Source organism: Notolepis coatsorum (genome assembly GCF_963971535.1).
Source record: "Notolepis coatsorum genome assembly, chromosome: 6".
Lineage (NCBI taxonomy): Eukaryota > Metazoa > Chordata > Actinopteri > Aulopiformes > Paralepididae > Notolepis > Notolepis coatsorum.
In genome coordinates this window covers 66,176,215-66,200,466 of record NC_140170.1, presented here as the reverse complement: position 1 = coordinate 66,200,466, position 24,252 = coordinate 66,176,215, and the positions used below count along the sequence as shown (strand labels likewise).

The following is a 24,252-nucleotide window of genomic DNA, read 5'->3' as shown; positions in this document are numbered from 1 at the left end:
GGTGGCACCATTTGGAGTTCACAAAGACAACAAGCCCTCCGCCTCTCCGCTTGCCGCTCTGTTTACTCCGGTCAGCGCGCACCACCGTGAAACCCTCCTGTTCTATTGCACTGTCCGGGATGTTCTCGTTCAGCCAGGATTCGGTGAAGCACAGTAGGCTTGCCGTCTTGTACTCACGCTGGTTGATCATCAGGGCTGAGAGCTCGTCGGTCTTGTTGACCAGCGATCGCACGTTCCCCATGACGACAGCGGGCAGGTAAGGCTTGAATCTCCTTCTGTCCTCTCTCCTGTCCTTCACGCTCGTGCCAGCTCGATTTCCCCGTCTGCGAATCCTTATTTCGGCTGGTAGATTCCTCGGTGGTTCTGCAACTCTGTTTCGAAAGCAGAGGAGAGCCTCCCTCGGGTAAACCAGCCCGCCGTTGTTGCTGTTGTTGTTGTTGTTGTTGTGCTGCCGCGGGTAAACCAGCCCGCCGCCGGTGTTGTCCATTGTTCAGAGCTGTGCTCGACCGAACTTTCCTAACTCAGCTAACTTCACAGAAGTTGTTACAAATGCCTTAACTTGGTCTAAAGCAACGCACAGTCACTTATACACCTATTATGTAAGTATAATCACAAAAAGAATAATTAAGAAAGTAGTAAACACGATAAAAAGTAGAGGGGGTGGGAGCTGCTATGAAAAGGCTGCCACTCTCCTCGGCGCCAACTACTTCCGGGTTTAACAGCCTGCAAACTACCTAACGCCTAGTTCTATCACTGGTTAAGCTAAGGCGACTCTTTCGAAGTTGGTTAAGGTTAGAGTTTGGAATCAGGGCTGGTGTTCTTTTTTTTTATCCACTTTTTCTCCCATTTTTCTATATTTTCTCCCATCCCAATTTCGTATCATCCAATTCAACCCTCCCCTGTCACGAACGCTGTTTCTTGCCTCCCACAAGCCGGCTGCAATGTGGACTAAGTCATACATAGCACAAGTCCCCTCCGGTACTTGAGGTAACAGCAGTCGCATCTTTTCACCTGCGCAGCTCGATCTCTCAGTGGCGAGGAGTAACGCGTGGGAGGCTCACGCTGCCCCCGACACTTCCTGATTCTACTGCGCAGGCGCACCAACCGACCTGTAGGAGTCGCTGTCCACAACGCCCGATCCCCACCCATCAGTTTCCCACCCCCTAATACGGCCAATGTGTATTAGTACGGTACGGACGACCAGCTAAACTGAAAGCAAATGTGGAGCGCTGGGCTCGAACAGGCGAGCCCAGCGTCTCCAGATTTCGTGGCGAGCGCCTTGCCCACTACGCCACATAGCCGCCCAATCAGGGCTGGTGTTCTATCGCCCTGCTCTAAGACAAACTCTAACCTTAACCAACTTCGAAAGAGTGCCTATTCCTAAGCTTAACCGGTGTAGAAACAGGCGTCGGCTAATCAGAAAGCGTCTCCGCAAAATGCGGCTAGGTTTAAAAATAACGCAGGTAGCGGCGAGTATTTCCGGATTGAGAGGGGGCGCGTGCAGACTGCAGAGAGCGAACCATTCATCCGCCGCGCGTGAGCCTCCAAGTCACAAAAAATGGCGAACGTGGTACTGGAGTTCAAGGCTTCTGCCGGGGACTCGGAACCACAGAATCGCCCTCTTCTGATAATAGGACAGCTTCCTAACCTGCAGCAAGTAAACTGGGACCAAATCAAGGGAAAGCTGCAACCGGCTGTAAGCAAAGAGGTAAGAATAATATCGTAAGAAGCCCAATAACGTTCGGTGTAATTCCCGGGGGTAGCTCCGCTAGTGTGCTGCTAGCTAGACGTTACCAGTCCTAGCGTAGGACGGTGCACTCATTTATTATAACGTTGTTAGCCAACGTTTACAGTGGCGGATAGATGTACACAAATCCTATACCAAGAGAAACTGTATCATGCCAATAATATCCCAATAATAAAAGTCCTCAAAAGTATTGACGTAGTATTATACATGTGGGATTCGAATTTTGAAATCTGAATATTTCGAGTGATTTCTGGCATTTTTAATACAATTCCGTGAAATCGTGCGGAAACGTTACATATTTGTTGCATTTAATGTGTTTTTCCCCCCCGTTTGAAATCACAAGATGCATCTTTTTCATGAACTGATCCCATAAAGCCAACATGAGAGAGACACACACGCGCACACACACACGCACACACCTACACACGCACACACACCTACACACACACACGCATGACCTGGATATATCCTAAACGTCACTAGTCATAGTAGGTGTCAGATAAAATAGCAGACTAAAATATATGCTTCTTTCATCTTACTTTGAAGTGTAAACTAGGAGGGTACCTCAATTCAGTGCAGTACAGTAGTACTTGTTACATTCTGCCAGGTAACTAGCCTGCTGTGAAATGTAGTGCAGTAAAAGTAGCCTATTATAAAGTTCCATAAAATGGATAATGCCTCATGATGTAAGGTCCAAATACCTCAAAATTATACTCCAGCCCAGTGTTTTAGTAATAAGGTTACATTCCAACTGCTTCAGAGTTGCAACTTAGGGCAAGGTCCAACCTAGCAGCACAAAGGACGAGAACAGGTGTGCTGCTGCAGGGATGCTATCTATCCTGATGAATAGCAGCTGCTAACTTGTTTTAGCTGTCTTGTACATTTGCAGATTTAGGACAGGACAATATAACATAACATAGCTAATCCAGCATAAACTGGAAGCTGCATGGTTTGCAGTTAGTGAGGGAGGATAAGTGGTACATTAAATAAAGCATGTTTTCTCCATAACATTGTACAGCTAATGGTAGCATGGTAGGTCCAGTACATAGCCAAGATTGATAGCATGCTATTGCTATGTCATGCTACCTAGCTGTCGTTACTGTTACTCAGTTCCAAATGTCAGTATCAAGTGGAACATTAAATAGAAATCACCATATCATTGTCCAGCTAGCACAGTTAAAAGTGTGGCTGCTCTAATAGACCTAGACGGAGTCAGAGCTGTTCAGAGCACATTCAGACCAAGCTGCCAATGACTCAACATTAACTGGTTGGACTTGTTGGCTAACGTGACAACTGTGTGCAGTAACGAGCGTAGCTAGCACTACGTTAGCAGCTGCTACTCTTAAGGATAGCATCTCTTCAGCACACCTGTTCCAATAAACCTGTTACGGAACTGAGAGCCCTGTTGATTTTGGTGATGCTACCTGGATGATGCTGTGACCTTTCATTCTAGTAGTGCCACCATATGGATTTATAGCCTGGGTCTGTAAAGACAGGCAATATCGGCAACTCTGTCATCTACCCTGTAAAATGTTGCATGTGAAAGTAATGGCAAAGTGGGAAGATTGTTAGGCCATGGGATGGCGGAGTTCTGCACTCTACTAAGTGCATCCTACTATTTGGGAACTATTTTAGAGAAATATAGGTCCTCGTCTGGCACTTGTGATACTTAACTTTGGTTGTAGCTAGTGAAATAAGATTGCTTTAAAATACCATAAAGAATTAGCTATTTAGTTTTCCTCCATTTACATTCTGCCTTGTGGTGGCAGTTCCTCTTTAGCTGTGCTGTCTCCTCATCTTCCAAAGAGCTCTGGGTTTGTATTTGTTCAGCCAGACACAGCAAGTGAAACTGGTAATATACCATAATATCCCCAATCTCTCCTTTTACTGTATGTCGTATAAAGTCCATAGAGTTAAACAATGTGTACATGAAGTCTGAAGATCAAAATCCTCCCTCATAAAAATCCTGTCATAGCCAGAGTAAATGATTCACTGCATTTATGAGGAATATTTTAGAAATAGGTTACTGTCTAGAGGGCACACAGAGTCTGAGTGTACTGTACCTACTGTCTAGCACAGCACATTTCACTTCACTATCAAGTTAAGTCAAGTGAAGAGTTTTATTTGTCACGGCATACAAGGCATACAATGAAATGCGGGTGGTCATGCCCGCAGCGATTGTGCAATAATACAAGTAATAAGAATGAGACATAACGGGTATAATGTACATAAAGTTTAAAAAATGCATGGTGAAAGACATGCTAAGGTCGTGCGATAGTGCAATACACTGTTAAGCTACGGATGAGTCACTGGGTCAGTGTCCTTACTCCTTTTCATTGGTAAAGTGACCGTTTAGTGTGAGCGTGTACAGCATGTGTGTGTGTTCGTGCTAAAGTGACTGTTAGTGTGTGAGCGTATACAGCAGGGGTCGCCAATTAGATTAGCCCACGGGCCAAATTTTCCCCAAGCCATTTTGTGGCGGGCCAATGATAAGTGAACATTTTTTAACTGTAAAAAAAAAAACGACATATACATGTTTGCACTGTCTTTTTTCTATTATAAAGTGCCTCTCAGACAGTGCATTACACATGAACAGATCAGTAATTTGATTTTAATGCAGGTGCTCGCATTATAAATCGAGATCAGTAGGGTGCATTTGATTTTAAGCACCACAGCGGGTGTATTATACATCGAATGTATTATTATTATTATTAAAACACAACACTCACCGGCATAATGCAGGCAGCCCTGCCCTGGACTTGATATTGTTTCTGCTTCGGTCTTCCAAAATCCATGTTAATAACATGTTAAATGTCCACTCGCGTTGAATGCCCACCCAACTTGAACAGTTGCTTGCTCGTGTTGCCATGTCAACAAGCGAGAGTCACCGGTTGCTTATTGCAAGAGTTACCTGTTGCGATAAACCCGTATTTTAAGAATGACACCTGTTTATTAAAATAAGCTTTATAGGTCGTAAGCTCCTCTTCTGGCTCATCATATTTCCCCGTTGCATTGCAAAGAAGTTATTCAAAGACGTTTGTTTTGTTTTTGCAAACGTTCGCTCGCCGGCAGCCCGGCATCCCAAACGCGGAAGTGAAAGTGAAATTCCATTGGTTCTCCCAGTCCATGTGACCATTTCTAGCATTTCAATTGGCTATAGTGACAGCCATAGATATGATGAATAGATAGATACAGCTTCAAAAGACACTCTGGCGTCACAACGAGTGAATATTTCCTGCGCGTAAAATAAACATCATATTCTCAAAATAACCTGACGGGCCAGAAATTATTGCTGGCGGGCCCATTTCGGCCCGCGGGCCGCCTATTGCCGATCCCTGGTATACAGTATGTGTTGTGTGTGTGCTCATGTGTGCTTGTGTGTGGAGAGTTCAGTGTTCAAGACTCTAATATCACACCACGTGATAATTAGATAGATAGATCTTTTTTTATTTGTGGAAATGTGTCTTTGGCTTCCATCCTGGTTGCAATTGACAAGACAAGACAACACAGTACAAACACCACGGTTAAAATTAAAAGGTAAGAATTCATCTGAGCAATGGCATGTGGGATGGAAGACTTTTTGGGGGATAGGGATAGCAGCACCTTCCAGATGGAAGCGTGTCAAACTCACCATGAAGGGGATGCAAAGGATCAGACAATATTCACAGAGCCTAGTCTCTATTCCAGAATACATATAACTCAGACAATTGTGGTTTCCCTATAACTTTACTGGCCATGTTAACAATCCTTGCTGGTTTGTTCTTATTCTTGGCCCCAGGGTTTCTTTCCATACCAGGTTGAGATATCAAACGTAACACTTTCAACAAGACTTTTCTATACCAGCTCTAGAATATCTCTACTTACAGCAAAACTATTCAACTGTCTTAGATAATACAAACGTTGCATAGCCTTCTAGATGTATTCTGTGTTGGCTATGAAGCTCATAGTGTTATCCAAGAAACAACCTAAATATTAAACATTTTCTACCAGGGATATTCAAAGAAGTCACTGAATGAAATGTCCTTGCAGCCGTGTGGAAGCGAGGACAGTAGCCTCTGAAAAGTACCATCACGTTCCTCGTCAAAAAGTACACAATGTTCCCTGCCGTGGCTGGGAAACAGTTGTTATTAAAGCTGCCGGTGCCTCTGGGAGTCTTTGGAACTGTTGCGCATGCATGGGCTTTAAAAGTGATGCAGAGCTTGCTCTATTTCTGCCGGGCAGGTAAACTCACTCTTCCTAATTCCTCTGAAGTTACCTACTGCAGCTTTAACCACTCCTACATGGTAAATGGGCTTGGCTGCATTTATATAGCAGCTTTTATCCAAAGCGCTTTACAATTTGTTCCTCACATTTTTACCCATTCATACACCGATGGCGGAGGCAACCATGCAAGGTGCTAACCTAAACCTGCTCATCAGGAGCAATTAGGGGTTAAGTGTCTTGCTCAAGGACACTTTGACAGGCTGCCTGGGAGGAGCGGGAATTGAACCAGGAACCTCTGGATTACCAGAGGACTGCTCTACCTACCAAACCACTGTCACACATGTCTGGGATTAGGGGCGTGGTGGAGAGGCGGATTGACCGTTCGGGGACAATATCCGCTGTCGGCAACCGGCGGCACGCGTCCTGTTACCTAAAGTGAAGGTGTTGAATCACGCGTCTCATTACCTAAAGTGAAGGTGTTTAATCACGCATTTCATTACCTAAAGTGAAGGTGTTGAATCACGCGCCTCGTTACCTAAAGTGAAGGTGTTGAATCACGCGCCTCGTTACCTAAAGTGAAGGTGTTTAATCACGCATCTCATTACCTAAATTGAAGGTGTTGAATCACGTGTCTCGTTACCTAAAGTGAAGGTGTTAAATCACGTGTCTCATTACCTAAAGTGAAGGTGTTGAATCACGTGTCTCGAGTCGTTACCTGAAGTGAAGGTGTTGAATCACACTCATAGTGACACACATGTAAAACGTTTTTTTTCAGGTCTGGCTGGCGGCTCTGGCTGTTTTAAACCCAAACCCCACAGACTCCTGCCCGCTGTACCTGAACCATGCGGCGGTGGCGGCTCTGCCTTCGCGCGTCAGCAGACACAACAGCCCCTCCTCTGCCCACTTCCTGTCCCGCCTGGTCCGCACCTGTTTCCCAGGAGGGAACAATCGATGCATCGTGGTTAGTATCTTCTCCAGAATTCCATTATTTCAGGCCTTTATTCAGAATCCGAATCGGAAAGGTCTTTATTGCCAAGTAGTTTACACATGCAAGGAATTTGATTTGGTCCTTTGGTGCGACATTAACGGACAGACAGTTACGGTAGAATAAAATGGAAGGTAGAATAAGATTAAATGGAATTTAAACTAAATTAAAAATAGAAGCACAATAGAATATAATAATAAAATGGGCCAGGGCTGTACAACTGTGCACGATGTGATCAAGTATACTAATTAGAATAAAAATAACAATACAGTGGGATGGAATATTTACCAGGGCTGTGCAATTGAGCAGTAATGTGCAAAAAGAATGAACAAGTATGAAGAGTTCAGGCCTGCGATGCAGTGTTTCTACCTGGGATGCACCGCTACCAGGCTAAAATAGAATATCGGTGTCGGGAAATTTCCCAGATACTAAATCCGATAAAGAGAAACGTGTCTTAAAGGCCAACTTGCAGGTTAAACCCTACTCTGCAATTATGGGTAGTTTACATCATTGGTATCTAATTTAATAATTTTTTTCCATTTGACGCCGGAAATGCCACTCAGAAAGGGTTAAAAAGGTCCACGCACGAATAACATGCACGGAGCGAATCAAAAAGCTTATCAGACGCTAGCACGGCCGTGACGTCACTTCAGGAAACGTATGCCTTATGCCCGTCCGGGTCATAGTACTACTGGCTCATGGTTACATGGCTATAAGGCTCCTGCTAACGTTAGCATTATGTCTACTGTCGTGAACCATTTAAAATCGGGCCATGCAAAAGAGTTTGGAAAATAGATAGGAGGTTTCTCATAATCCCAAGTAAACTCTTGCAGATGGGAGGTTTTGCGTTTCAGCCATCGATATGAGTTGTATCTGTGTTGTGAAAGTCAGGACGTTGATGTGGCTGGTTCTCTCCTCTCCAGATGGTGTGTGAGCGCTCTGACGTGTTTGCGTCTTCCTGTGCCATCTCCCGGACCTTCCCCATCTTCTCCCGCCGCTCCACCTCCTCGGGGCGCAGGGCGGAAAAGCAGCACGTCACCATCGAGTTCCTGATCGTTGGCCAAGACAGCGGCCCTCTGGATACCCCTCAACTCCAGGTAGGGCCTCTCTCTCTGTCAATGAACTCTGTCGGCTCGGTCTCAAGGCAGCCAAGACTTCCCTGAGGGAAGCAACAGTTGTGATTGGAGAAACAATTAAAGGGGGTGGGGCTTGAGATGGGTCAGTTGCTTTTGTTGAATACAGATTTCAGATTCCCTTGTCATTTTATACGTTGTTATTCAGCAACAAGGTCTCATCAGAAAACGTAAATAAAGTACTAATCGACTACAGGATGTTACCTACTGCAGCTTTAACCACTCCTACATGGCAGGGATTAGGGGATTGGTGGAGAGGCGGATTGGCCGTTCGGGCACAATACCCGCTGTCTGCAACCGGCGGCACACTTCTGGTTACCTAAAGTGAAGGTGTTAATTCACACTCGTAGTGACATGTGAAACGTTGTTTCGGGTCGACGATAAAATACGTAAATATATTATCGGATTACAATTACGGCTATAACATAACGTACAATGTGTACTTTATTTTCTTGTGGTACTTTATTTTCATATTTTAAGCGAGATCGTGCTGTATTCAGCCAGTTAGTCTATTGATATTCCTCAGGAAGTATTGTGTTTCTGATCCCTGCACGGTACTGTAGCCTGTTTTCATGAAAGGCTTTGCTTGTGTTCAGTGTCTTACCAACGCTGCAGATGGAGTGCGCCTGGCAGCGCGTATCGTGGACACGCCATGCAACGAGATGAACACCGACATCTTCTTAGACGTGAGTAAAAGCAAGAGCTTGTATGGAACATGCGAGAATTTCAATTGTAGTGCAGTCGCCAGTTCAGTGTCTCTATGTGTAGTTTTTTTTGCTAGTATGGTCATGAAATTAGTATTAAATATTGCTCTGTCTAGGACGTGGTCTTAAAAAGTCTTAAATGTAACTTGTTGAAACTTGCAGATACCCTGTATCACTTGACAAAATTGATACTTATAATTGAGTCCTGCTGTTTGAATTGAATCACTCATCAGTGTTCAGAGTGAAGGATTAGCTAGATGGTAAATCTCAGGAAATTAGTAAAAGAACGTTATTTTCTCCATAATATTTATTGACTATTCAAGAGACACTAACAAGTAGAATACATAATTCATCTTGTTTTCATAGATGTCTATGATGTTTGTTTGTTGGTGTAATGGTGTGCAGCTGTAAAGTGCCATAGTAATATAATATTTACCATCGATCTGCTCCACCATCATTATTTTGTGCAAATGCCTACATAAGACACGGATAATGTTTACAAAATTGATATCTGTCGCTCTGATGAAACAAGATCACAATTGGAAAATAATGTTGCAAGGAAAGCAATACATTGTAAAGAATAATTTAGTAAACCAGTTTATTTATTAAACCAGTTATTGTAAAGATTTATTTTGTAAACCAGTTATTGTAAAGATTTATTTAGTAAGCCCGTTATTGTAAAGATCTATTTTGTAAACCAGTTATTGTAAAGATTTATTTAGTAAAACCGTTATTGTAAAGATCTATTTTGTAAACCAGTGTGGGTATTGCTCCAGTAAACATTGGGATGCTGACGGCTTTTACACATCCTTCTGGTTTCAGGAGATAAAGGCTGTGGGAACTGAGCTAGGAATCACTCCAGTCATCATTCGTGGAGAGGAACTGAGAAAAAAAGGGTTTGGAGGTAAGCAGTATGTTGTCTCAACAAGGAAGACATTAAAACAAAGTGTTAGTGGAATAATTTTTTTTTTATCCACTTTTTCTCCTTATTTTTCTATTTTTCTCCCATCCCAATTTCGTGATTCCAATTCTTCCCTCTCCTGTCTTGAACGTTGCTAGACTATGCCTCCCACTGGTCGGCTGTAGTGAGGATAGAAGCCTTGCATCATGTGTCCCCTCCGGTACACAAGGAGGCAGCCTGTCACCAGACAGCTCGAACTCTCAGTGGCGAGGAGTAGGGCTAAGCGATATGGCCTAAACATTTTTTTTTTTATATTTTCTTTTATCCGATTTATGATTTTAATCGATTTTTTTCTCTTAAACTAGAAACGCCAAGGAAATCATTCAAATAACCTTTGTTTTTATTTGACAAAAAAAAATTATCAAACCAAGATGAATGTCCCTATTGGGATTGAAGCGCAAACCTAACTTTCACCAATCGTCACTTAATATTTTTTTTATAATAATATATAATATAAAAGGTTACTCTTGATCAAAGAAAGATGAATGTCCCTATTGGGATTAATAGTGCAATAACTTGCTTTTTCACCAAACTTCACTTAGAACAAATAAAAGGTGCCTCTTGATCATCAAACAAGAATGAATTTTCCTATTGGGATTAATAAAGTGCAAATCTAACTTTCACCAAACATCACTTTTTGTCAAATAAAAGGTGACTATTGAAGTTTTTTTTTAATTTTTGTAATTTTATTTGTAATTTTATCGATTTTTAATTTTCCAAAATTGTCCTAAATCATTCATTCGAATTAATCGATAATATCGATTAATCGCCCAGCCCTAACGAGGAGTAACGCGTGGGAGGCTCACGCTGCCCTCGATACTTCCTGTTTCTGCTGTACAGGCGTCACCCAACCGACCTGCAGTGATGTACCTGAACACGTTCAATGAACGAGCGTTCATGAACGCGTTTGTATTTTGGGCGAATTTGAACTGAACTTACTGTATATCCGCTAAATCAGTGGTTCTCAACTGGTCTAGCCTCGGGACCCAACATTTTCCTTAGTCATTAAGTCGCGACCCAAATTTCTTAACCACTATGATTTTTTATTTTTTTTGCAGTAATACACAATCTTTCATGCATTGTTAAAAACATGAAATAAACTCAAAGTGCAACTAGGGCTAAAAACCCAATGAAATAAAATAATAATAAATAATATATGCTTCTTAGCAGATTTCTTAGCTTAACATAACAGACCTAAGTTTGGGGGAACTAATGGGATAACTGGGGTTGCAACAAAAGTGCAACTAGGGCTAAAAACACAATGAAATAAAATAATAATAATAATAATAATAATAATAATAATAATAATAATAATAATAATAATAATAAATAATATATCCTTCTTAGCAGACTTAACAGCTTAACATCCCAGGGAACTAATGGGATAACTGGGGATGTTGTTTGCTCCTGACAAGAGTCTCAAAGTCTGGGGTGATGGTAGACAAAGCAACTCTGAGGTCATGCTCAATGTCCAATCTGTTCCTCTGCTTTGTCTTAAGCCACTTCCACAAAGATAGGTAGCAAAAAAAAAATATTATAAAAAAAAAAGAAAATAAAAAAAAAAACACTTTTTTTTACAACACACATCCGCGACCCAATCAAAATGACCCCGCGACCCACTTTTGGGTCGTGACCCACCAGTTGAGAAACACTGCGCTAAATGAACGTAATTGAGAACGCGTTCATTCTCAGCGCTGTGTAACAGAGTTCAAAAGTGCGTTCATTCTCAGCAGCACTCTATTATAACGGCGTTCAAAGATGTGCCAGATTTCATATGCATTTCAGCCGAAAACCCAGTTAAAACACACTGTAAACAGCGCTTCAAAATTATGCGGAAATCCACCGATCTGGCAACGCGCCTGTCACCCCCTGCTACGTCATCAGACTCCTCCTCACAACAACAGTGGACCAGCGGAGTCTGCGAGCAGAAGCCGAGAGCTGCAGCAGCAGACTACCTCTAGACACCCTTTACAATTCAAACTATTTGAAAAAACTTCTACTTTTAGCCCGGAAATGCATTCTGATAAACTGGATTAAGGATAAGCCTCCATTTTTACAAATGTGGTATAGAAAGATCTTCGGTGTGCTACCCCATGAAAGACACTGTGCAATGCATAGAGGCAACAACGCTTCCTTTCAGGAGGTGTCGGCCCCACTATTGGACTATTTTCCTGCTGAAATTTCTCTGATCCTTCTAAAGGCCCAGTGCCCCATTGTATGGACAGACCTAGGATAGGAAAAAATAAATATATGTATGTCTACATGTGAATGGGCTCGAGGCAAGTGCAATACTGTACAGTGTCTGTCTTGGTTTGTTTTCCTTTTTGCTTTTTCTTTTTCTTTTGTTTTTGCTTGCTTATGGTGTGGATGATGGCATAGAGATGAACTGGAGGACCCCCCCCCCCCCCCCTTGTCCCAATGGCGTGTAGCTTTATGCCAAGCAAGCAGTGCAAAAATTTACCGTAGTGGCATGCAGTAATGCGCCTTTCATTTTCCGCCGCCCAGCGCCCAGGTCGCGCGGAAATAGGCTGTCTATTGCCATTCTCTTTGACAAACTCTAACCTTAACCAGCTCCTTAACAACGCCTAAACTTAACCGTTCTAACCTTAACCAACTCCGAAACAATGCCTAACCTTAACCATAGAAATTATATTGCCATTCTCTTTGACAAACTCTAACCTTAACCAGCTCCTTAACAGCGCCTAAACTTAACCGTTCTAACCTTAACCAACTCCGAAACAATGCCTAACCTTAACCTTAACCATGCCTAACCTTAACCGGCGAAAGAATACACGTTAAAAAAAAATCACGTTAAAAAATATTTTCGATGGGATTCGAACTCGCCAGCAAACAAGCCATAGGATCCACAGCCATGTGTCCTTGCCAATTGAGCTATTGCTAGATACTGAATAAGGGGCGGTGACTTATATATATTGAGCTCCGCTCGAGGCGGGATCTCATGCGCATGCGCGGGCACCTCGCGCGAGCACGCCGGCGCACGCACGCACCTGAGCGAGCACGCCGCCGCCGGTGCACGCACGGTAGCATTTGTCTGAAAAGAAGGGCGCTTTACCGCACTAGCGTGCGGTGACGAATGCGGAAGCATTTTTGCACTGCTTGCTTGGCATTAACGTACAGGCGTCCCAATGTGTGTTTTTGTAATGTAAGTAACTGTACGTGAAAAATCTAAAAAAAAAAGAACTAAAAAGAACTACCGGTAAATTAGTTCATTTTTGAAACCATGAACTTTAGTTCAAAATTTTGAATTATGAACTGAACTAGTTAATTTTAAAAACTGTGAACTGAACTAGTTCATGTAGAAAGTGAACTTTCCCAACACTGCCGACCTGTAGGAGTCGCTGTCCACAACGTCCAATCCCCACTCCCCGGCTTTCCCACCCTCTAACACTGCCAATTGTGTTAGTATGACGGCCGGCCAAGCCGGTAGCAACGCCGAGAGCTGGGCTCGATACCAGCATCTCCTGCGTTAGTGGCGAGCGCCTTGCCCACTGCGCCACTCAAAATGTTAAGTGGAATCTTCAATCTTGAAATGACTTGCATTAGATTAGATTCAAATATATTGTCATTATACAGATGTATAAGATATATAATAAAAAAGCACATTTGGACCACATTTGACCATTTAAGAGGCTGTTATAACGACCGTTATTTAACAATTTTACATTGTGATAGATTTATGTAACCCTGATTTCTGAGAAAGCAACAGCAGTTTATAGAGCAAAAAGAAAATGGATTTCACAGCCCTCGTCTACCAGACGACACGTGCCTGGTTTGTTGGTGTAATGCATCTCTGATCTATCAGCTTCCTGTCTCTCTGCCTCCTCAGGTATTTATGGCGTTGGCAAGGCTGCAGTTCATCCTCCCGCCTTGGCCGTCCTGAGCCACACACCGGCTGGCGCCACGCAGACCATTGCCTGGGTTGGCAAGGGCATCGTGTACGACACCGGCGGACTCAGCATCAAGGGAAAGGTGGGGAGGAGCGAAGGAGTAGTGTTGTCACAATACCCACATTTTTACTTCAATACCGATATCGGTTCTAAAACGATACTAAAGCAAATACCTAACACTTAAAAGGAAAAGTAATGGAATATAATATTAGATGACAGAACAGGGAAATTCTTTTATAAACAGTGCCGACACTGTTGACACGCCCACTACGCAAAGCGTGCACTCTCTCACACACACAATGCTCCGGTCACGCATCCACTCAACTCATCGAAAATACAGCTGTCGGGCTATTATTCTAAAAGTATCTATACTAATAAGTACTGCTGTCAGGATTTGTAATTAATTAATCTAATTAATTGCATTTTAATCGCATAACCATTTTAGGCCTGATATTCTATAATCATATTTCAAATTGCATGTGTCCGGATGGCAGAATTCATTACTGTATCTACAAAACCTTCTGTTTAACCTGTTCCACCCGTGGAATATTTTCGCCTAAAATATATACCTAGGTAAATGTAATATTGCTCCACTTCTACAAGGACCATTTGCATATTATTGGTATCTAGGGACATCTATGGACCTCAGGGAATGTATTCACAGTGTCAGAAATATTGTGTCTATTACTAGACTTGCTTAAATTGTGATGAAACAAAGGAGAATATGAATTATGATTTTTCTTTGCATCTTTGACAGTGAATAACACCATGATAATAATGACAACTTAAAGAACTGCCACTGATCTCGTTCAGTACCCTCTTGAGATCATGTGTAAAGAAAATCGAAGGAAATTAATAAAGGGAAGATGATTAAACCAAAGGTTCTGTAGATGCAGTATCCGGACCAATGCAATCTGAAATATTATTATAGAATATAGAATATGATGCTTATAAATTACCTTATTATAGCCAATTCACACATTTATATATATATACATATATTATCTTTCAAATGCCCGAGTTCAATTTGGATTTAGTATCACCAGGCGTGCATAAGAACAGATGATGATATCTACTGTAATTTACTGTATTTTTTTATTTTCACCACAGTGCAACCATTTTGAAACTAATTTCAGATCTAATTGTTGCTACATGCTAACAATAGGGACGATAAACTAACTGCGTTTCAATATGTCAAATGTTACCTTTTGTGGCTTATTATCCCGAATAATAACAGTTATTGACATAATTCATTCAGAACGCTGAACTTTGAACCCCCATAGAACTTGCCAGGAAGTGTAGTTCGGAATAATTCCAACGCTGATCCACAGCTATGCATGCCCTCGACAAAATGGCAGCAAGAAAACTACAATTCCCATAGTTCAACATTTTCAAAATGGTCGCCGTCTTGGAATAGACTTCAGCAAATCGTGAAGGTAAAACTATCGAATGGATTGATTGATTGAAAACTTTATTAACAGATTGCAGAATGGGTACAGTACAGTTAGGGGGTGTGTGGGGGATACTGTACATTGGAATACTGACAAAGCCATACTTGGTCATTTACTGTACAACTGGGTTAGGACATTTGTAGGGGCCAGTTTCGAATTGCAGTCTCCCGTAGGTGTTCTTTGAGAGTGTTTTTGAAAGTGGGTAGTGATTCACATTCCTTTACAGCTTTGGGTAGGGCGTTTCACATTGATGTGGCATAATTGCGAAACGTGTTTAGTCCCTTGTTTGAGCCGAATCTGGGTTTAACATGATTGTGGAGCTCCCTCTGGTGTTGTGATCGTGGTATTCACTGACCTTTGGGTAGGGATGGGTATCGTTAGGATTTTATCGATACTACTACTCTTATCGATACTGCTTAACGGTTTGGTACTTTATCGATACTATTATCGGTTATTTTTTATTGTTTTTTGCAAGAAAAAAAGACAATTAATTAAGAACAGAATCGACATTGCTTTATTATTTATACAACTTTATAAATAAGTATTATAAATAAATATAATTTATGCAGGGAGGGGTATATTTGCAGTTGAGAGCATTGGTCATCTCCCTACAGTAAAGATTAGAAATGATTGAATTATTGTAAATTTGTGTGTAGTGGTGGGAATAGCTGCTTCAATAATAACTTATAACAGTGTTTCTCAAAGTGGGGGGCGCGAGCGCAGAGGCATGGCGTGACAGGGGGGGCCTTGAGATAAAATTTCTTTTTTTTTTATTACAGAAAATTATCACTAAAGTGCTATCTGTTGCAGCTGCACTGTTCTCCATGAAAATACCATATTTGGATAAGTTTGACCATTTCTCAAAATCTGAAAATCATTATTTAATAAAACACAGAAAAGGATCACCAAGTTACTCTCGATAAAAAAAAAACTTTACAGACAACATTGAGACAAAGCTTCCTGACACATCTCCATCCAAACTCTTGGAAGAACTCATTGAAATCTCATCCGATACCACCTGGAGAGCTAGTTTCAGAGTGTGGTGCTGAGTACCAAGTATCTCATGATGCAGCAGTTAAGGTGTTGATACCATTCAGCACCACATATCTGTGTGAAGCTGGCTTTTCATCCATGACAGCTCTGAAAACAAAATATAGGGCCAAGTTGAGCCTTGAGGATGACATGCGTGTTGCCTTGTCAAAGACTGTTTGCTTATTTCCTATGTTCGCCTTGTAAATTCCCAGTCACTGAGTGAAGATCTGCTGTTTTGCAAATATGTCAAAAACAGAGCAGAGCGACAGCTGATGAGCTCTTCAAAATTATTGATAGTTACCTGACAGAACATGGACTGAAATGGGAGAACTGTGTGGGCTTTTGCTCTGACGGTGCGCAGGCCATGGCAGGGAAAAGGAGGGGGCTACAGGCGCTCATCAAGGGGGTCTCGCCAAACGCGCAATGGACGCAGTGTAAATTCACAGAGGCGCCAGCGTCAAGACAGCTTAGCCCTGAGCTGAATGAGGTTTTGACAGAAGTTATAAACGTGGTCAATTTCATCAAAACCCAACCCCTGAAAGCGCGCCTGTTCTCTGCGCTGTGTGAGGAGATGGGAGCTGACCATTCTGCAGTGCTGTTTCACAGCGAGGCAAGGTGGCTCTCGCGAGGGAAGGTGTTGTCAATTTGAAAGGTCACGATATTGGTGTTATTTCAATCAATTTAAACGTGGCCCATTTCATGACTATTTTGTTGGGGCGAGGGGGGGGGGGCCCAAGATATTTTGGTCCGCCAAAGGGGGGCCTGACAGAAAAAGTTTGAGAAGCACTGACTTATAAAAACAACAACAGACAAGTTGGACAACTATGTATACAAAAAAAAAACGATATACACTGATTTGTTGTTACCTAAAGTCCTTGGACTCCACTGTAGAGAAAGGGTGCAGGCCTTTGACAACTAACTTTGTCACAGCCCTGTGACACTCGTTCACCCTATCCTCTGTCATCCTTCCTCTAGCTGCTAGGGAGAAAGGACTTTGGGTGGTGGAGGTAGAAAGGATGTGTGGTGGCCCTGGGCTCACTGGCCTGGGACATGGTGGCTGACGCCTCAGCTTGACGATCTATAAAACGTTTTTAGATTGTAGTATTTGTAGCTAAACAATTATTTTGTTTATTAGCCTATTTGTAATAATTCACTATTAGCCTAGGCAACTCCGTATCTTGGCTTACCGGCTGCAGTGGACGTGGATGCAGATGGAACACTGCATGCAAGGCAGTCGAATACGGCGCATTTCTGCACACTAATATCATGTTTTGCCAACAGATGTTTTGATAAATTGCTCGTATTGCCACCCTTACTGGCAAATGTTTTGTTGCACTTATGGCAACGTGCGTTGTCGGCATCGACTCTTATAAAGTATATCCATACTTTCGACCGCTTCGCTCTATCCGCCATCACGACTCAGTGCATGCAGAGGCAGAGCTGTCTGTGTCAGCACGAAGTACCCGTATGTGTATATGACTATCGCGACTTGCGAGGAGTGTGTATAATAATGGCTCGCTTCTCGTGCAGAGACAGAGAGGAGAGATCGTTCGCAACTTTTAAATAATAATAATTTCTCTAGAGTATCGATAGCAGTACCGATGACGTCGGAGCTTATAAATACTCCGGTCTTTTCTAATATAGTACCGGTTCCCGTTTAGAACCGGGGTCCGGGGGTCATCCCTACCTTTGGGAAGTATTTTGACATGTACATACATGGGTACCTTGGTCGTGTAGTGTATCTTGTAGACCAGGGGTAGGCAACCTTAGGCACGCGTGCCTGCATAGGCACGCGGGGGCATTTGCATAGGCACAGGGGGCAGCATTAAAAAAAATATATATATATATTTTTTTTTATTTTTTTTTTGCTTTGAAATATTATAGTGAAATATTTTGCACTGTTGTCGCATTATCTTGTTGAAATCCTCCCACAGGTTCTTTTTACTACCACATATTTAATTGAGACCCTTTATTTGTTTATTATTTCAATTTAGCTGGAAATACATTGCTACATCATTCAGTAACATTTGCAGAGCCTTATAACAAAAACATTATTATGGTCACCATTGTGACCAGTGGGATTAATCAACTAATTTTATTATTTATTTTTCTATTTCATTGAACATTGCACATGTTAAAAGCCATATTTTTTACTCAAAATGTGAGTATTACCAAGTCAACTTGTGTTCTTAAAACAATGACAATAAACATAGTTTTATTAGGTTGAAATAATGTGGTTGTGTACTTATTTTTCTGGATTATTATGGATTGAAAACTGAAAACCTTAATGCACAGTAACTGAACTCAATATTTTTAAGTTCTGGTAACTTATTATTATATATTTTTTACAGTGTAGTCTTGCGATCAATCAAAACTTATTTACACGATATACCTCACATTCACCCTCCATTCACATCCTGGTGTTCTCCTGGTGTTCTCCATTAGGCCTGCAGGTGGAGCTATGACAGCACACGTACAGTACACACACCGATGGTGTGTGATGTGTCCAAAAATGAATGGGCAAATGTGAGTGAAATGGTCGCACTGTATGCAGCTGTTTGTCTGCATTGCATTCCCCCCCCCCCCCCCAACTCAGATTTAGGGTTGATACAACCATCATAATAATATTGTTAATAATAACAATAACGATAATGATGTAATAATGTAAAAATTATCATTAAAAATACCTGATTATGAGAAAAAATATTTACGATGCATGGAATATTGTTGAGGCACACTAGTTACAACTATATTTCAAACAGGCACTCCATGTCAAAAAGGTTGCTGACCCCTGTTGTAGACCATGCCCATTGCAAGTTGCTGTACTCTGTCGTCTACTCTAAGCCATCCTAGGTTGTCAAAGTGGGCAGGGGTGAGGTGGGTTCTAGGAGTCAGGTCAAGCAGTAGTCTGACTAGTTTGTTTTGAGCCGTTTGTAATTTGGTTTTTAGTGCCTTTTGAGGTGCTTTGGTACCATGAGTTGCAAGCATAGTCGTAGTACCCTTGAATGAGTGCTCCTGCCAGAGTCTTCAGGGTATTCTTGTTTACCAGAGAGGAGATCCGGTACAAGAATAGAGTTCATTGGTTGACTTTTTTTTTTATTACATTGGATGCCATTTTGTCACAGGAAAGATTAGCCTCTAGGATGGAACTCGGGTAGGTAATTTCATCTTTCCTTGTGACAATATTGTCACCCACTGTAACTGAGAAGCCGTCGGTCTTGCTGAGTTTGTTATTTGAACCGAAGAGAATGGACTCTGTTTTGCCCATGTGTAATGATAGTTTGTTATCGGCGAGCCATATGCAGATTTTGCCTAGTTCCGAGCCAAGGGTTTTTTCAACCTGTAACTTGTTCTCGTCAGAGACCAGCAGGGCTGAGTTGTCCGCAAACAGGAACAAGTTGCTTTTAACCTATTGCTAAACTAACGTATTGATGATAATATACATTCTACATGCTTTTGACATGTTAGTGATGTTAATACTTGAATACGTTTGATTTTAAAATCGCTATTTCTTTTGCAACACTCTGAAAAATATTGATTTATGATCCGATGCCGTCGGGTGGAACAGGTTAATCATCTTACCTTTTATTCATTTGCTTAGATTTTTCAGGTCTGGTCAATTTTAGCATGGTGTTCAGTCAAAGATAAAAATAAATTTTTTTTATTGATATTCTCATTTGGTTCATTACAATTTACTCACGCCTAGTAACAGACACAGCATTTCTGACACTGGGAATACATTCCCTGAGATCCATAGACGTCCATAGAATCGGATACCAAGAACATGCAAATGGACCATTTAAAAAGAAAAAGTCTATAAATGTTTGTTCTACGTTCTTATGGAATGAGATAAAAAAGAAAAATCTTTTTTTACATTTTTATACATTTTTGGACCGTTTTTTTAATGCCTGTGTATCGCGATACTCTGGTATCGGTGTATCGTGCAACCCTGCGAAGGAGCATGACATGTTATGGCTAGTTTTTTAAATACATGGCTTAACAATCGGGTGCATTTGTCACTGGCCCTGAAAGAGTGGCCTGATATTGTCAAGTCAGCTTTATTTATATAGCACGTTTACAATGACTAAAAGCCACCCAAAGTGCTTTACAGGTAGAACACGATAAAAAAAAAAAACCTGTTACAGTAACAAATAATAATAAAATAACAGGTGGCAGGCTAACTCTGATCAAAGGCCCTGGTTTAAAGGCCTCTACTGGGCTCTGGGCAGATCTAATGTGGGGGAGGCTGTTCCAGAGCTGAGGGGCTGCAGCAGCGAAGGCTCTGTCTCCCCTGGTTTTGAGCCTGGTCCTGGGCACCTCCAGCAGCAGCTGGTCAGCATACCTTAGGGCTCTGGATGGGGTGTGGTGGCGCAGGAGCTCAGCCAGGTACAATGGAGCCAGCTCGTTCAGAGCGATTTTAAATCTTTACGGAGATGGACGAGGAGCCAATGGAGTGAACCCAGGACTGGTGTGATGTGGTCACGCTTTTTGATATTGAACAGCAAGCTTTTTTGTGGCCGTCGTCCACTGTAGGGTTCGTCATGTAAAATAAGTCACTGAATGGACACTGAGAAACCAGGTAATGATGATCTGCAGGGCCTTCCCCCGGATCTTCAAACAAGATGGAGCTGAGTCACAGCTAGGCGCTGGTCCGGCTCTGCTGCAATGTGCAATAAAGAACCTTTTTTTCGTAAGTTCCTGCAACTTTAAAAACAGTACAGTGTATTCAATATGATTTATTGTCATGTGCACAGTTCAACACAGTTTGCCGTACAATATAAGGTTGCACAATAGTTAAGCGTTGAACATGAAAACACACACACGCACATCCAGAGGACCGAGCAATCTCGTATTAGACAATGATGCGTCTGTTTCTAAGCTGGCCCCAAGCTTTCACTGCACATTTATTTATTTATTTTGTACTTTTTTTTCTTTTTTTACCACATGATGGCGCTGGTGCTTTGCCATAGTGACGCTGCGCCCCTATACCATTGTTTAGGGAAAGCCCTGATCTGTGACATGTTGGTGTAAAGATCATTATTTAACAGCAGCATTTTCTGCATGATTGTTTGTAGGCTACCGCTCCCTGCTGTGGTTGTTGGTCCGATGAAATGTAAAGATTATAAAAGGATGAAAAAGATCAAATGTGGCCTCTATCCCTGTTATCTTGATTGAAGCGTGTGCCAAAATGTTAGCCTTGCCACATTATCTACATTGCTTTACACTGGAACCAGAAGAGGTGCTATTGAGGAACGATCCAACAGTAGAGATATTCATTGACGATTATTCACAGGAGTTGATGGTGTTTAAGTCTTTTTGTCATGCAGCAACACACGCATGTAAGATGGGTGACACACACACACACACACACACGCATGCATGCATTGGTTCGCTGATTAAATGTCTCTCTGCACTTGACCCATCCCGTCGTCCTCCCCCCCCCCCCCTCCCCCCAAGGGCAGCCGGGAGCAGACATGGGTTGCTTTTCTTAAACTGCCACTTGCTATTCTAAATCCACTGCCTTATTATCGGAGAGAGAAATGTATATTATTATTGTTCACGGGACTCCAGCCTGCATGACCATTCATTTTCCTCTAGCTGCCGCAAAGAACACGTCACCTGTGAGACGTCTATTTCAATGAATACCAGAGACCAGCCACCTCATAATACAAAATACTCTATATATTATTGGAATGGAATTTTGGAACCTATGGAACCGTTCTAGTGACTTGCTGGTCCTTAAGGTTCCCGGAGTTTGCGCTGAACAGGATGAATCTGCATTTTGCTATGATACCCTCTAGTCTAGCTCATGGAATGAACTCCAACAATGAACTCCAACAGTCCTTAAAGCTTGAGATTCTCCCCTCTGTTGCAGAGTTTAAAACCTTGATCTCCAACCTTTGTCAATCAAGTTGTACGTGTTTTAATTTATTTGTTATCCTTGCTCTAAAGGTCATTCTTTGCCTCGTCTTGTTTATTTGTTATGATTTTATAAACAAACGTATTTCTATATGTACGCTTGACGTGACTGTAAATGAGGGAAACCTCTGTTGCCTTTCGAGTTTAAATAAAGGTTTAAAGTGAAATGTTTATTTTCTAGACCGCAATGCCAGGGATGAAGAGGGACTGTGGTGGCGCTGCGGCCATACTGGGAGCTTTCAAAGCCACCATCAAACAGGTGAGGCCTCGCTCCCAATCACTGATGATGAATGATCATTACATTTATATAGCGCTTTTCTAGACACTCAAAGCACTCTCCACAATGTAGGGTGGAAATAGCCTCCTTCACCTTTGGGTAGCACCCAACCTTGGCAGGCTCAATGGCTGCCATACACTGGCACCAGGCACACATCACACTGCACAATGGCTGAACGGCTCAGGAGACAGGGATTGATATCGGCCAATTAAGGGGGGGGGGGGATATTTAGGTGGCCTTGATGTCAGAGACCTGATTGGGAATTTGGCCAGGAACGTCGGGGAACCCCCTCCCCTACTCTTTGCGATAGGCGCCCTAGGTTCTTTAACGACCGATTTCAGTCAGGACCTCTGTTTAGTGTCTCATCCGAAGGACAAGATGATAAAGTCGGCGAGGGCCTTCATGCCATAACAGGTTTACTGATAAGATGAGACGTTCCTTTATTGATCCCCTTGGCGAAATCTCGGCATAATAGCAGGAGGGGGGAGGGGAAGTACAGGTATGGGCAGGGTAATGGTAGAAAGACAATAAATGTAGGCAATCAAATTTGATCTGAATATAAATATGAGAAAAATAAACAAAGGTGCAGATGAGGGTCTGTGCGCCCTGTCGGTTATAGTTAGCAGTCATCACGTTAATCTCCCGTCTTTCTCTGTGGCTCAAAGTGTTCCTTGGCCTGTGATTGTTCAGGGCTTCAAGGACAATCTGCATGCGGTGTTCTGCCTGGCGGAGAATGCAGTTGGACCCACTGCCACACGGCCAGACGATATCCACACTCTGTACTCTGGAAAGTAAGGCTCTCTTTGTGATTTCCTGTGTTCTGTATGATGATGGGGGGGGGGGGGGGGGGCGTGGGGGGGCGTGTGTGACTATGGTGAATCTGTGAATAACTCATCAATTCAGATTTGGGCCACTTTCATATGTGTGGTCATAAAATCGGATACAGGTCCAATCTTTTTGCAATCCGACCTCAGTCTGCCACTTTCGTGTGTCTTTTACGCCACTCTAGATTAACATTCGTCACAATCTTTTTTTTACGTCCATCTTCTTTATTGTATTGCATGACGTGATGTGTAACAAAGGCTGCGTGGGAACCTCACTGGGACGTTTGTCACTACATGGTATGAGCCACCAGGAAACCCTCACCATGCCGCTTGTTCTCCTTGTAGGACGGTGGAGATCAACAACACGGACGCTGAGGGCAGGCTGGTGTTGTCTGATGGAGTGGTGTACGCCAACAAGGACCTGTCCGCTGACATCATCCTGGACATGGCCACTCTGACAGGAGCACAGGTGAGTGACTGTTGCTCGGGGGGCGGGGCTACACACGACCTGATGAGTTTAAAACATGGCCACTCTGACAAGAGCACAGGTGAGTGACTGCTGATGGCTTTTGGAATGAGGACCGTGTAGACTTAACCACGTAAAATGACTTACAGAATAAGCATTGGTGGTTATAGTGGTTGAGTCTGCATGGTCCGGGAAGCTCCTGGTGTAATCAATTTATGCACACCACGAAGAAAAAGTGACGTTTTATGCACACTGCTCTTCATCAGATGAATGAGTCCTCGCTGGCAGAATCTCCCGTAAAAAGTTAAATCTTTTACACACGGTAAGCGCTTTCTCAGGACATGGAGACATCAATTTGTTCTCTTCAGTTGATAAAAGGTGCATGGTTCCTTTAATGGCTGCCATGTGTACACTAGGGGTGGGTGAAAAGATTGATACAGCAATATTTTGTGTCTTATATTGATATTATTATTTTTCTTGACAATCTCATTTTGCTCTGAAAACTTCATCTTATCAGATCAAAAAGAGGGTGGCGTAGCGGAGATTGCGCTCGTCACCAATGCAAGATGCTGCGGTCTCGACTCCCGGAGTCAGCATTGCCTTGGCTTGGGCTGATCGCTATACTAACTCGTTTGGCTGGGT

General features: G+C 42.5%; 1 protein-coding gene across 1 annotated transcript in view; it reads left to right on the top strand.

The window, feature by feature from the left end:
* Nucleotides 1-1,522: 1,522 nt before the first annotated feature.
* npepl1 (aminopeptidase like 1) overlaps nt 1,523-24,252 on the top strand; it is a 28,126-nt gene continuing 5,396 nt past the window's right edge. The window contains exons 1-9 of the mRNA XM_084316194.1: nt 1,523-1,708; nt 6,726-6,911; nt 7,859-8,032; nt 8,665-8,754; nt 9,595-9,676; nt 13,581-13,723; nt 22,225-22,302; nt 23,011-23,111; nt 23,490-23,613. Of these exons, the coding sequence (XP_084172320.1) occupies nt 1,559-1,708; nt 6,726-6,911; nt 7,859-8,032; nt 8,665-8,754; nt 9,595-9,676; nt 13,581-13,723; nt 22,225-22,302; nt 23,011-23,111; nt 23,490-23,613 (1,128 nt within the window). The 5' untranslated portion in view covers nt 1,523-1,558. The remainder of the gene's footprint in view (nt 1,709-6,725; nt 6,912-7,858; nt 8,033-8,664; nt 8,755-9,594; nt 9,677-13,580; nt 13,724-22,224; nt 22,303-23,010; nt 23,112-23,489; nt 23,614-24,252) is intronic.